Raw genomic sequence first — 14,983 nt, forward strand, 5'->3', positions numbered from 1 at the left:
AGGGTCTTCTGATTCTGAGTCAGGTACTCCATCCACTGTTGCAGACTGAGATATATCCCACAAGAGCATTGACCTGGCCCAGGGAGTTGGGGGAAGCCTTGTGGAAGAGGCATAATGTAAGCTGCCTCAAGGGATAAGTAAGATGTAATCAGGCAGAGAAGCAGAAGGGTGGGTAGCAGTAGGGTGATGGGAGAGTAAGCAGTCGAGGGATGGGTGAGAAGCATCACTGGATGGAAGGTGATCCTGGGAACCTCCATCCCGGCCACAGGTTGGAAGCACCGTGCTCTTCCGTTGTCAGAAAGGTTACCTGCTCCAGGGCTCCACCTCCAGGACGTGCCTCCCCAACCTGACCTGGAGCGGAACCCCGCCCGACTGTGTCCGTGAGTGCTCCCAGATAACTCCTCTCAGCAACTCATAACCTCCCCGACCTGGGCCTCCAGGATGTGCTTGAATGCTCAGAGTGACAGGGAGCTCACAACTTCTCACTGGGACCGTAGTGATCTCTTTGTAGTCCTTACCCCTTGGGCCCCGTCCCCCACCCCAGAAGATATTTCTGCACAAAAGCCTTTCTGGTATTCGAAGGCAATCCCTCTGCCTTAGCAAAGAAAAAGAAAGAACTTTCCCATGGCTGCAGATACCACAATGACAAGGCCTAACCTCAGGATGGAAAATCCCAGGCTTTTGACTCTAATTACTCCCTTTCCCTCAGGAAAAGTGCCTAGGTTCCCTCAGGGTCAGCTGAGTCATTATCCACATGATCTCCATGTTGACCACTTGCATAGACATCAAGGCTGGTGGGGCAGGGGGTGGGGGAGGCGTTGCTGGCCATGGGTGGGGCCCATAAGGGAAAGGATGGGGCTGTTCCATCGAGAAATGGGAGCATGGGGGAGAGGCCTCCTGGAGACCCCAATCTCCCCCTACCCAACAGTGTCTTCCCTCTCATCCAGCCCACCACTGCAAGCAGCCGGAGACGCCAAGCCATGCCAACGTCGGGGCGCTGGACCTGCCCTCCATGGGCTACACGCTCATCTATTCCTGCCAGGAAGGCTTCTCCCTCAAGGGCGGCTCCGAGCACCGTACCTGCAAAACAGATGGCAGCTGGACGGGCAAACCACCCATCTGCCTGGGTGCGTGTGCCCTGTCGGTGAACCTCTCCACGGCGGGGGGCCAAAGGGGACAGCTGAGCTTGAGTGAGAGGGCCAAAGAAAAGAAAGAACTGTCATTTCCAGAGGCTGGAAAACCTGCTTCTGATTTTCTGAGGTGTTGAGTCTAGAAGATGAAAGCAGAGCAATCTAAAGAGCTCATAGTGAAGCCACCCCAAGTTTTATCTTTCTACCTGAGCTTGAACACTCCCCCAGGTGTTGGGTATAGCTTCCCTTGTGGCTCAGTCAGTAAAGAATCTGCTTTCAGTGCAGAAGATCTGAGTTCGATCCCTGGGTCTGGAAGAAGGAAATGGCAACCCGCTCCAGTATCCTTGCCTGGAAAATCTCATGGACAGAAGAGCCTGGGGGGCTGCAGTCCATGGGGTTGCAAAGAGTCGGGCACGACTGGGCAACTAACACTTGCTTACTTACTTAAGGGTTATACTTAATCACCAGACAGAGAAAAACTGTGTTCCACTAAAATGAAATAATGCATTATGCATATATGCATATCATAACCTTGATAAAACAGCACCCACTCACTGATCCCTCAGGGTTACCAAGAAGTCCCAGACCTCCTTCCTCCTGTTCTTCATTCATTTGAACTCTTAGTTGCAACATGTGGAATCTAGTTCCCGGACCAGGGATCAAACCCAGGTCTCCTACATTGGAAGCATGGAGTGGACTACCAGGGAAGCCCCTAACTCTTTATATCATTCTGAGAGGGGTCCATAGCATCATCAAAGTAGTCTACCACCTGGTCTGAGAGGATAAGTCCAAAGCAAGATTTCAAAGAACCCATTGACCTAGTGTTGGTGAGATGGCCTTTATTTTTCTAATAGAGCACAGACTAGAGGCTGAGCCTGTCTTCTCCCCGTCTCTTTCCCCAGCAGAGGTCCGGCCCAGTGGGAGACCCATCAACACTGCCCGGGAGCCTCCACTCACCCAAGCTTCTGGTATGTCTAGTCTAGAGCTTTGGCTCAAGAAACTGGTGTTGCTTCCTTCATCTAGTTACCCAGGAACATGCACATGAGTTTCTGAGTACTCAGTGGAAGAGCATGGAAACAGTCTACAGAGCCCAACAGATTTCCCCATCTACCTCCCAACCCCAGGCAGACCTCAGGAGGAAGTAAGCTTGCAAGAAACAGAAAACACATACAGAAGAAAGACCAAAGCCTTCTAGAAACATGTCCAGAGCATCAAGCTCTGGAGCCACAGATTACCCCAACCCCTTCTGGCACAGGTCCGGGCAGTGTGTGGTCATAGAGACACAGGTCCTGCTGAGGGAGCTTGCTGCAAAGGTTACGTTTTTAAGACAGATATTGTGTCTTTCCAAGTGTGATGTCCAGAACGGGTACAGAACTACAGGTGTGGCCTGACTAATGCAAAATTATTCTAGACTTATCATACCCTTGTTTGAACTGTATTCTTTTATTTACCATATTAGCATCTGTGTTATACAAAAAGAGATTAGATTTGGCATCAAGCTCAACTCAAGTTCCATTTTGGTCACTGACCAGCTGTGTCCTTGGACAAATAACCTTCACCTCTTGAGCTCCAGTTGACCTTTCATTAAAATAGGATTCATGATACTCTCCTTAGAAAATTATTATAAGGATAAATAGCAGTTTTAGTAGCTGTCATTCATTTTATGCTTTTATGATATTCAGTCATTTAAGCCCTGATGAGGCAACTGGGATGGCCCCCATTTACAGAACTACAGGTGTGGCCTGCACAGGTGAGGTGGTCAAACAACCGACTAGGGAGAGGCCGAGGTGAGAGTCCGCATCTGCCTGCCTGCCTGCCTCTGTCCATGTTCCTATCTACAGCTTAATACTAACATTGGTTTTCTCTCCTCTCTTTTTCCCTTTCTCCACCTTTTCAACCCCTTCCCTCTTTTTTTCTTCCTTCTCCTTCTCTCTTCCAGTTCATTCACCCCCTCTTTCTCTCTCTCCCTTCCTCTCTCTCTCTCTCTCTCTCACACACACACACTTTGACTTTTTCCTTTTTCTTCATCCACTTTCTCTCTCCCTCTCTTTCCCTCCACCCATCCGCTCTGAGACACAGAGCCTCACAAGGAGATCAGGCACTCCAAGCCCACCCCACCCACCAGCCGGCATGTTAGATGCTGGGGAAGACAATCTCAGGGAGAGAACTGGGGTCAGTCATCAGGTGGCCTCAGTTCTGCCAGCACATGTGAAAGTCCCTCTCACGTCTGTTTCTTAACTCCTCTAGTTCCTGGCGATGTTTTCGCCAAGAATTCCCTATGGAAAGGGGCCTATGAGTACCAGGGGAAGAAGCAGCCAGCCATGCTCAGGGTGACTGGTTTCCAGGTCATCAACAGCAAGGTCAACGCCACCATGATCGACCACAGCGGCGTGGAGCTGCACTTGGCTGGTAAGGTGCAAGCCACCTGCAGGAAAGCCTGCCAGGTGGTGAGGGTGATGGGCACACGCTCTTAGGTCACTTCCTGTGCTGTCCTGCAAGGTTCAGATTGGTCTGTAGGCAGGGGAAGAGGAAATGTCTGTTCATCTTTGTTTACATGGTAAAAGCACCACAGACTACAGGGAAATGGTCAGATGACAAACATTAGTAAAATGAAAGTACAAAAAAAAAAAAAAAAACCTCTTACAAATAAAGAGACAAATACCCTCCCTAAAAACTGAACCAAAAATAAAGGCAGATAACTCCCAGAAGCCAAAGTACAGTTAATAAACAAATGGAAAAATATTTTTAGCAATAATCAAAAGAAGTGGAAAATGTCACTTTCCACTTATTCCACTTTTTTTAAGCCATAAATTTTGGTGCTAGTCCAGTGAAGGTAGTACTGGTCAAAGTATGAAATAGTATTGTTGAACAAAATAACTTGGCAATTTGTATCAAGAGCCATGAAAATGACTGGACCCATCAATTACACTTCTAAGAATTTTCATCATAAGAAATAGTTATAGAGGGAATCAAACATTTGTGAAAAAAAGAATGGGCTAATTGTATAACATAAAACCTGGGAATAGAAAATTGTCTCAAAAGAAATGGATATATTAATTATAGTATGTCTGCTGGATAAAATATTGTGCCAATTTGGGAGAAAGTACACCCACTATAATGCATTTAAAATGTAACTCCAGTTTTTAAAGGGAAAAAAAATATATTCATAAGAAAGAAAATTGAAAGTAATTATACCAAAGTGTTAACAGTGGTTATTTCTCAGAAATGAGACCAGGAATGAATTTTCTTTCTTCATGCATCACTGCATTTGCCAAAATTTTCCCAATTTTCAAATTTTATATAGTCAGAAAAACTAGATATCTTGGAAAGCAAATGTTTATTGAATAGATAGGTAGATCAATGGATGCCTGAGTACATGTGAATACACAACCCCGCATGCAGTCACAACCACTCATTCATGCGTGCATACACAAACACAACTAAAGTTCATATTCACTCAGGTGCTCTAAAACATGGTCCTAAACACATCCACACACTCTGGCACACATGCCCTCATGTATTCCCTGCACCCACTGCATTGTAAGCATACCATGTATTAACTGACCCTTGACGTATACAAAATCCTATTCCCTTTATTCTCAAGCATGCATGTCTAAACAGGAACACAACCACACACCAGTAATCCACTTGTTTATTAGCACACATATGCACATTCTTGCATATCCTCACATTTCAGCCTACACAAAGTCACGGGCCACACTATGCTTACCTAACTCCAGTTATACATGGGATGTTTATAGCAATATCTACACATGAAATCCTGCTCAGAGGCTTGCCTGGTGGCTCAGTGGTAAGAAATCCACCTGCCAATACAGGAACACAGGTTTGATCCCTGCTCCAGGAAGATCTCAAATGCCACAGAGCAATTAAGCCCATGTGCCACAACTATTAAGCCTGTGCTCTGGAGCCTGGGCACCACAGCTACTGAAGCCTGTGCACCTAGAGTCCATGCTCTGCGCAAGAGTGTGGGCAACGAGAAGCCCATGCACAGCAACTAGAGACTGGCCCCCACTCACGGCAACTAGAGGAAAGGAAGCAGCAAAAACCCAACACAGCCAAAAATAAATAAATTAACTAAAAAAAAAATCCTACTCAGACACTCACACCCACATACCCACAGACTTGGGTTTTGAAAATTTACCGGATCTTTCGAGCGTACCCTCTGAACTTTCTTTTCCCAGGAATTTACAAGAAAGAAGATTTCCATCTCCTCCTTCAAGTTTACCAGATTACAGGGCCTGTGGAGATCTTTGTGAATAAGTTCAAAGATGATCACTGGGCTTTAGATGGGCATGTAAGTTCAACAGAGCCTCACTCAGGCCTTGACCTCACTGTGTCCTTGCCCTGTAACTGATTCCCATGTCACTGGCTGGAAGGAGGGGGACGAAGTGGGTGGAAACTCTTAGGATCGACGTGGAAACTTGGGAGGAGGGCTTCTATGGGGCCAGGACTGGGACCAAGGGAGTCCCAGTCTGCTAGTGAAGTGAACATAGGAAAAGATAAAAAGGGCCAGGAGGTTGAGTCTAGAGGTGTGTATCTGAGCGAGATACAGTAGATTCCTAAGTGTGAGCAGAAAACACAGAATTATAACCCACGAGGAACTACTGTACATCAGAGGGAACTCTGTTCAATGTTATGTGGCAGCCTGGATGGGAGGGAAGTTTGCGGAAATGGATACATGTGTATGTGTGGCTGAGTCCCCTTGCTGTCCACCTGAAACCATCACACCATTGTTAATCGGCTAGACCCCAACACAGAATAAGAAGTGTTTTTTTAAAAAAGTGGCCAAAGATGAAAGAGGAAAAGAACAGAAGAAATGGGAGGTTGGCAGCCCAAGAGTAAATTCAAGCAGGTTGAAGGTCACGAGGTGGTGGTGAGAGCTGGGAGAACATGATGAGTCCCAGGCACACACTGAGCATCTTTACACACTTGAGGATCTTCGCACATTTGAAGGTGATTCAGCACAGCTGAGTCACCAGGACCTGGGGAAAGGAGACGACTCCTCGAATTCCCTTGTGGGAAAGACTTGTTCCATGCACGGGCCTTCTTCAGGTGGAATCCAGGTCTGCGGGGATACTTCTCTGCCCAGACCTTTCAATTTCACAGGCAGGGGTGTGGAGCAGTCTCACCCGTCACTCCGTCAGCTTCCCTGTCTTGGATCATTGAAGCTAGAAGTGGAGGGGCGGGAAGGAGGAAGAGGTCATGAGGCCGGAGAAACAGAGAGCTGAGTCAGGGGGCGTCCTCATAGCCAAGGCCAGCTGGTAGAGGGCTGAGGGTCGAGTGACTTTGCTGATAAACACTAAGGGAGAAGCGAGTGGCTTCTCCAGGAGCTGGCACGTGGGGTTAGCTCCTGGGGATTCTTGAGAGTATTCTGTGGATCTCCTTGGGTATCCTGGTCCTGGCTGGCTTCAATAGTAGAGGTCCAGCTGCCGCGCCAAGACAACAGACTCCCCCACACTGCGAGGAGGGCAGCCAGAAGCGAGAGAACAAGGGTCAAACTTGGGAGCTGGAGTGGAGGCCAGGGGCTAGGCGTCAGGGGTGCTCTGGAGGGCCAGGAACAGCCAGAGCAGCTGCCTGGGATGACAGCCAACCATGGACCCACTTCTGTGTCACCCAGGCTGTATCTGGGGGGCACGGGAAGGGAGGTCAGCCTGGAGCGCAGTGGACAGAGGGCTGCACCTGGGGATGGAGTGGGAGTCAGAAGGGACCCTAGTAGTACAAGAATCCTCAGAGTTTGCATGTCTGTGTCTGGGACACAAGCCTCACAGAAGCAAGTGCAGAGGGAGCCAGAAGCAGTTATGTCCCCAGCTACCCACCTCCAAAATTAATAGCTTATTGAAATAAGGATGAACTCCCCAAAGTATATTCAGTCTGCTAAGTAAGTTTTCATCAGGGTTTGGTTTGTTCCACAGTGTTCTAAAACTCATTTTTTTTTTTTTTTTTTGCACAATAAAATAGTTAACACATATCCAGAGCCTATTAAGTATTCTAAGCATTTTATCTATATTGACTCTTATAAATCTCGCAGCAACCCTATGACATAGGTACTGTTATTGTTCCCTTTTTAAAATGAGAAACTGAGGCACCGACAGATTCAGCAACTGGACCAGTAGAAGTAAAAATATCTCTCTCCCTCCTACAAGCATTTGGATCCCTGCCCCCTCCCCAGTGCCTCGCCCTCACCCAGGTGTGGGCAGAGAACCAATGTCCGCGGGGGTGACAAGGGGCGGGTGATGCCAGCCAACGTGTTTGGCAGTGGGTACCTGTGGGCATACCTCTGGCCTGGCTGGCAGGACCTCTGGCTCCTTCCAGCACACCTCCAGGGTTTATATAGGTGGAATGTGAGGAGCCACACAAATCTGCATATGTGTGTTAATAAACTGGATTACCCTCTCTGCGCCCACCCTCACAGGTCTCCTCGGAGTCCTCTGGAGGCACCTTCGTCTACCAAGGCTCTGTCAAGGGCCAAGGCTTCGGGCAGTTCGGCTTTCAAAGACTTGGTAACTAGCATCTGTCTGTGGAGTGTGAGCTCGAGCGGGTGGTGGGGAAATGTGCGTGTTGGCATGGACGGCAGGGGATGGGTGAAGTTTAACAGTCCGGGGGGTGGGGTTCTTAGCCTCTCTAGGGTCAGGGATATCTTTGAGATTTTGATCAAAGCTGTGACCTATCTCCTCGGTAACAGTCATGGTACATGATACAGGCAACCATGGTCAAACCGTTTCCTGCTCAGCCCTGGAGTTGAGAGCCCCCAGCTTCAGGGACACTGGGTCTCAGATGTGTCCCCCCTCAATGCTACCTGGCCAGCTCTGAAGCATTGCTGAGCCCTCCCCGAGCATTATGACCACGTGGGGCTCACAGGGGCATCTCCACCCTGGAAGGGTGGTTTCCCTGTCCTCGTTTTACAGATGAGAATATTGAGTGTCAAGGAGGCATCCTCCCCTACTTCCTCCCCAGCATCTTTACCCTGCACTAGATGCCATCAGTGTCAAGCATCCTCACCCCCAGAGATTAGCCTGCACCCAGAGCCTCTAATGGGGAGGGGGTCCTGGCTTCTGGGAAGCAGTGCAGAGGGGAGACAGGAGGCAGCCCCCAGTGCTTGAGGGTCAGCTCTCTACCCACCCAGGATGCTGACACTCCAGTCACCTGGGACCCCCATCTGCCGAGGCGGTGCAGTGTGTTTTCAGCTCTGATCTTCAGAGAGCTCCTCCTGGTCTTCAGCGGAAACCTGCTTCCCTGTGGTTCCCACTCCACCCTGCTCCTCCCCTGGAGCTGTTCTCAGCTCTGCCCTCTTAGCTGCAGGAGTGAAAGCTCTCACCCTTCTATATAGCAGCCCTGTGAAGACTTGAGGGTGGTCCCCCAGACCCCTTACATGCTGGAGAGACCCAGGAGACCGAGTTCTCGTTCTGACTTCACCACCGATGCCCAGTCTCCCAGGGCAGACCCGTCCCCTCTCAGAGGGCGCCTCAGCCCCTCATTTTGGTGGGGCACTCTCACAGTGGTCTTCTGAGCCCTCCCACTCAGAGGGAGAGAGCGGGGAGGAGGGGAGGCCCTGAGCACTCCCTCCTGCCTCTTCCCACCCTCCAGAGCAGGTCCACCTTCATCTGCCTTATATTTTGGCTTCCTCGGAAGGTTTCACGTGATAAAAGGCTTCTATGCCAAAAGAAGCTTGGAAACGTCCAGGGGCTGCGCTCTTTTAAGGCTCTGGGGCACAGTTTCAGATTCTCCAGCAGACTGGCTTCCCGAGGCCTGACCAGCATGTGTGGACTGACCACCCTTCCCCGGGGGATGGCCCAGTTTGGGGGGAAGGCTGCTGGGTGGGCCCTGGGCAGCACCCCAAGCCACACCCCACTTCGCAGCAGTGGCCACTGTGTCTGTGACCTGAGGTCTCTGCTCTGGGACTTTGCAGACCTCAGGCTGCTGGAGTCGGACCCGGAGTCCATCGGCCGCCACTTTGCTTCCAACAGCAGCTCAGTGGCAGCCGCCATCCTGGTGCCTTTCATCGCCCTCATCATTGCCGGCTTCGTGCTTTATCTCTACAAGCACAGGTATGGGGCAGGGACAACAGGGTCCCACAGCAAGCGCCCCGCCCCGTCCCTGACCCTGACCGCCCCCGACCCCAGAGCCTCCCTCTCCCGCTTAGAGCCCTGAGTGTCTCTTGACAGCTTGTTCACGCTCTATCTCACTCCCAGGAGAAGACCCAAAGTTCCGTTCAATGGCTACGCGGGCCACGAGAACACGAACGTTCGGGCCACGTTTGAGAACCCGATGTACGACCGCAACATCCAGCCCACAGACATCATGGCCACCGAGGCGGAGTTCACAGTCAGCACGGTGTGTACAGCGGTATAGCCCCCAGGCCTGGCTGCCATCGCCGCCGCCACCGAGAGCCCCGCCTCTGGCAGCCGGTGAGACCCGCACACCTGGTGACGTGCCCAGCGCGAGGGGGAGGGAGTGCCCGCTACTGCCCCGCGCCAGCCACCGAGGCTGGCACCTCCCTACGCCTGGGACAGGGACCCTCGTCACCCCCTTTACAGGTGGGAAAACCCAGGCACAGAAAAAGGAATTAACTTGGCCAAGATCACATAGCTAGCAAGAAGTAGGATGGCAGGATCAGAATCCAATCCCAAGCAGGGAGCTCCAAGACTGCTCTTAGCCACTGGGCTCAGCAAAATATCCAAGTAGGCATATTAGACAGAACTCTCCAGAGAGAGAGAGAGATACATATATATACACAATATATGCATATGTATGTCCATATATATATGTAAACTCTCAAGATATATACACACACATATTGTGTTTGTATTGTATACGGAGATACAGAGAAAGAAGGAGAAATTTATTTTCAGGAATTGACTTACAGGATTGTGGGGCCAGCAAGTCTCAAGTTCATGTGGAAGGTCTGCAGGCTGGAAATTGCATCAGGGGTTGAGGTTGTAATCTTGAGAAAGGCAGTCTGGAGGCAGAATTCCTTCTTCTCAAAGGAGACTTCAGTCCTTTCTCTTAAGGCCTTCATCTAATTAGTGAGGTCCACCTAGATTATGGAGGGTAATCTGTTTTATTCCAAGTCTACTGATTTAAATGTTAATCATATCTAAAAAAAATTCCTTCACTGAAACAGCTAGACTGGTGTTTGACCAATCAGCTGGACACCAGAGCCTAGGCAGATTGGCATATGCAATAAACCATCACCTAGAACATCAGCTGGTGGGCTGCCGTCTGTGGGGTCTCACAGAGTCGGACACGACGGAAGCGACTTAGCAGCAGCAGCAGCAGAACATCATAGACAGATCGACACCATACCTGGGATTAAGCAAGACAGAGGGGCCCCCCATTACACAGGCAGAGGGGAAGGCACACACATGGAGGCTTCCAAGGGTCCACTGGACACTTTTGCACATGCACACGCACACACACACACAGACGCCTGACCAGGAGGAGCTGATGAATCTGGAAGGTGTCCTCTTTCCCCGCTGTGTCCCTTCTCACCGATATCCCTTCCTCTGGGGGCTGAGAACCTGCAGGAAGGGCCCCCACGAGGGGTACTGTGTTGTCCTCTGCAGACATTGCTTTCTGGGGGAGGCAGGGCCCTCTCTCAGGTGCCTCCCCAGCCTTAGCACACCCAGCTCTGGAGAGGAGCGTCCCAGTGCTCCAGAGAGGTGGGGTTCCAACAGGGTACGGGGGTCATCACCCAGACCCTAGGCCGGGGACAGCTCTCCCTTCCAGGCCCCCGTCTGTGTCAGCGTGTGTGATGGGCCAACCCTGGAGGGGGCAGGCGCTGTGAGCAAGGGTGAAACGTGTAGGCTGACAGGAATGGCAGGACTGGGAAATGCCAGGGGAGCTAGACTAGTGAGAGGGATTGTAATGTCTCCACCCAGCCCTGACTGCCTCGTCCCTGACGTGTGTCGCTTCCTTTTGTCCTCACACCAACTCCCTGAGGATTTTCACCACTTCAGCCAGAGTCCCAGCCCACACACGCAATCAGGGCTGCTGCCCTCAAACCTCCCTGCATTAAGCTCTCTGCCAGCTGCACTAGATCCTCCCCGCCCCTCTCTGGGTCCACTTTTTCCCTCTAGATCATTTCTGTTGCTTAAGCCTAAGCTTAAAAGTGTAGGTATTAAGATAACTTATACATAAAGAAATAAAAATTATTTTCAGACTATATAAGTGACGTGAAAGTCGTTCAGTCACGTCCGACTCTTTGCAAACTCATGGACTATACAGTCCATGGAATTCTTCTGGCCAGAATACTAGAGAGGGTAGCTGTTCCTTCTCCAGGGGAATCTTCCCTACCCAGGGATTGAACCCAGGTCTCCCACATTGCAGGTGGATTCTTTACCAGCTGAGCTACCAGGGAATCCTCAGACTATATAAAGGCAGCTATTAATACAAATAATTAATTTATTGAGTTTTTCTGCACCAAAACACATATGTAAAGAAGGAAGATAAATTCTTCCAGTGAGATCATTTTAAAACATCCAGATTAGTCCTGAGTTTTCACCTTTCTGCTCCATCTTTACTTTTTCCTGCCTTTTCCCCAGTCATACAAATATAAACTAAAGAAGAAAAAAGCAATGATGACATAAATCAGGCCTTACAGATGTCAACTAAAAGAAAATGCACAACATGAGAGTTGTGAGTTGGTTTTATTTGGGGCAAAATGAGGACTGCAGCCTGGGAGACAGCACCTCAGACACTTCTGAAAAATTGTTCCAGGGAAGTGGTGGGGGAAGGACAGTATATATGTGATTTTGGTGAAGGGGGAATATATGCCATCAAGCACACATTTTTTCCACAATGTTTCTACTAGTCTCATGAAGCTTTTGCTAGTCACAAGGAGCAAATGTCACCATGAAGGATTTCAGTGCTTTTCTAGATATGACGAGATACAAGAATTGGGCTCATAACATCAACTTCTGAAAATATCTGTCTGAAGACCTGTCCTGCCAGCTTCCCTCGAGCACAGAGTGCCTCACTTCTGCTCTCCACCCCGAACTCCTTTCCGGGAGTGTTGAAAATCAGCAGCTGCAGCAGCATGTGATTTAATCCTTGTAGAGGGAGATGGCAGTCCCCATGGGAAGTCCCCACGGCAAGTTGACACAGGTGATCCGTAGTTGACTCTGAACTTTGAGTTGCAGTATTATTGAACAGAAGAGAAAAGAAACAAGAATATCCCAGCAACTATACACCAATAAAAATTTTAAAAAAGTGTTTACAATGATAAAAAAAAAAAAAAAAAGAAAGGTTATGTTCACTGGTAGGGTTGTTGCAATTTGGGCAGTACAGTTTATGCTGATTTTTCCAATGTTATAGTTTAATATCATCCCCTTCTGCTCTTGAAAGTGTCCTAGCTTAGGTGATAAATTATATGGTTCCCCTCTTCACTGGGGACTAAAAAGATTATTGGCTTACTTCATTGAGGTCACAAACTACATGGAAGCCCAGATTCCAAATGTCTGTAACATATATTTCACCAAGCACGAGGAGAAATGATACTGGGTTTCATTTCTGACCCCCTGACAAAATCTGGGAGACAGAAATACAAGTGTCCCAATAAAAAATGTTGATGCCTTAGGAAAAAAAAAGAGAAAGGAACAAGGATGTCCCGTGACCTGCACACACCCTTTCCCACGCCTTCTTCTTCACATCTGGGGCTCTGCTGGGTCCCAGGTGCCCACGTGCACGAGGTTTCACCTCTGGGTCATCTGGGGTTGGTGGCTCTAAGTCTAGGCAGCCCTCGCACTGCCCCTTGCTGGCATCCAGGGCCTCAGGCCACAGCTGCCCCCAAGACCCCTCCACTCACTTCTGGCCTACCTAGAACTCTAGCAGAGAAGGTGCTGCTTGGCTCTGGGAGGCGATACGCCAAAAACCACCCTGAACAGGCACAGGTACACATACCCATCACCCGAGTGATGAAGTGGTAAATTCAAATGATGCCCAACAAGCACAGCTGCAATTAAATAAACCCCACACAGGGAAGTCATGGAGCTATGCAGATTCAGCGAGTAAGAGTGAGAGGGCAGGACCATGCTATGACCTCCACGGACCCCTTCTTCTGTTTAAAAAAATATATGAAAAATGATACTTTACGATTATAAAGATGAATACAGTCCAGGCTGTATTTATTATTGAGTGAGTGAAGTTGCTCAGTCATGTCTGACTCTTTGCAATCCCATGGACTGTAGCCTACCAAGCTCTTCCATCGATGGAATTTTCCAGGCAAGAGTAATGGAGTGGATTGCCATTCCCTTCTCCAGGGGATCTTCCCAACCCAGGGATCGAACCCAGGTCTCCCGCATTGCAGGCAGACGCTTTACCATCTGAATCACCAGGGAAGCCCATAAATTTATCATTACATGATCATTATTATTATATTCACTTTTTTCCTTCTGATTTCAAAGGAAGCTAAAAACATTTTCCTGGGCCCCTGAAAGAATAGTAGCTCCATAGGCACAGGGGATCCTATGGCTGACAGGTAAGTCGGCCCTGCCTGGGGAAAATGTGACATTAGGAAGATACATATTCTTCTGTGTACATTTCCTACCTATATCCCCACCCTCAGCTCAAGAAGAATAAAAATCAAAGGTAAAGATCAAGGCAACTAATTGTTTTCCTTTTTTCCCTTTTATTCCTTCTCTGCTTTGCCTCTCTCCTCCCCCCTTTTTTTCTGTTCCCATCCCCCACCCACTGCCCCTCTTGTTTCGCAAACTCGGGTGCCACGTGTTTGCACGCAGTTCTCCAGGGGACAGGAAGTAAGCTCCCCTGGCACAGTGCCCAGTGCCCATCTTCGTCTGTCTCTCCGCCCGTGTCTGCCACCACTGGGACTTGGCCCTCACTCTGCCGCCATCCGCCCCTGCCACCCTGGAGAGGACGCCCACTCTGCCCTGACTTGGGGCCCCAAAGGAAGAGGGGCCGCCACCGGAGGAAGAAAGTTGTGGATTGAAAAGAGCAAAGGATGCTGTGGGTGTGCACGTGTGTGTAGGGCCTGAATGCACACCAACAGACACCTCTCCTTCATGTGAGTCCACAGAAGCTTCAAAAAGCGAAATGTGTGTGAAAGATGCCCCTGCTCCCCTCACAAACAGAGAAGAGGAAAGAGGATGCAGTGTTGAGATGTTGTTAGCATCCTTTGGCGGTCGGTACCCAGAGACCAACTGCAGAAAGACAGCAAGGATTACCCCCAAGGCAGAAAACGATCTGAAGAAATCATTTGGAAGTCAGTTTCTTTTTTTTTCCTAACATAATTTTATTGAGTTCTAAACCCAGTGAATTCAAAAGTCCTCCTAGGTCAAAGGCAACAGTGAAAAAGTAGGGCTTGTCACGGGGAGGTAAGGGCAGGAAGCCGGCCAGAAGCCCAAGGTCAAGTCTGGCTGGTAACTGACAAAGAGAAGAGAAACAAGCGTAGCCCAGACAGGAACAGCAAGTCTGCAGGCATCAGATTGGTGCTGGAAGGGACAGGACAGCAAACCTAGCCCAGAGTTCAAAAATAATGGCTTCCGTGGACTGAGTTTTTCCTCTGTGCCTGACACTGTAGGTGGATCATTTCTAGACCTTACAGCAACCAGGGAAGGTAGGAAATAGTATTCTGGATGGATGAGAAGGCAGAAGGTGAAGAGATGTAAGCCAAACAGTAAGTGTGGGTCTGGTTCCAAAGTCCACTACACCAGCTGCCAGAAACCCAGGTCTCTAAGGGGGTAAGAGTGGGTGAATCTCCAAGTGGAACTGTGACCAGAGCTGGTGGGCCAGACAGGGGCCCCATGTGTCCTCTCTGGATTCCATCCTCTCCACCTTGGCAGCATCAGGGCACGATGGTACCCCAGGCTTCCTGTAGC

At 49.5% G+C, this 14,983-nt stretch overlaps 1 protein-coding gene across 1 annotated transcript in view; it reads left to right on the forward strand.

Moving 5' to 3' along the window:
- CSMD2 (CUB and Sushi multiple domains 2) overlaps positions 1-9,614 on the forward strand; it is a 676,035-nt gene extending 666,421 nt beyond the window's left edge. Inside the window, 8 exon segments of the mRNA XM_061120111.1 lie at positions 269-380; positions 948-1,127; positions 2,036-2,098; positions 3,378-3,539; positions 5,333-5,445; positions 7,564-7,651; positions 9,058-9,196; positions 9,341-9,614. Coding sequence (XP_060976094.1) covers positions 269-380; positions 948-1,127; positions 2,036-2,098; positions 3,378-3,539; positions 5,333-5,445; positions 7,564-7,651; positions 9,058-9,196; positions 9,341-9,500 — 1,017 coding nt within the window. The 3' untranslated portion in view covers positions 9,501-9,614.
- Positions 9,615-14,983: the final 5,369 nt, after the last annotated feature.

The sequence above is a fragment of the Dama dama genome, chromosome 20 (assembly GCF_033118175.1).
Source record: "Dama dama isolate Ldn47 chromosome 20, ASM3311817v1, whole genome shotgun sequence".
NCBI lineage: Eukaryota > Metazoa > Chordata > Mammalia > Artiodactyla > Cervidae > Dama > Dama dama.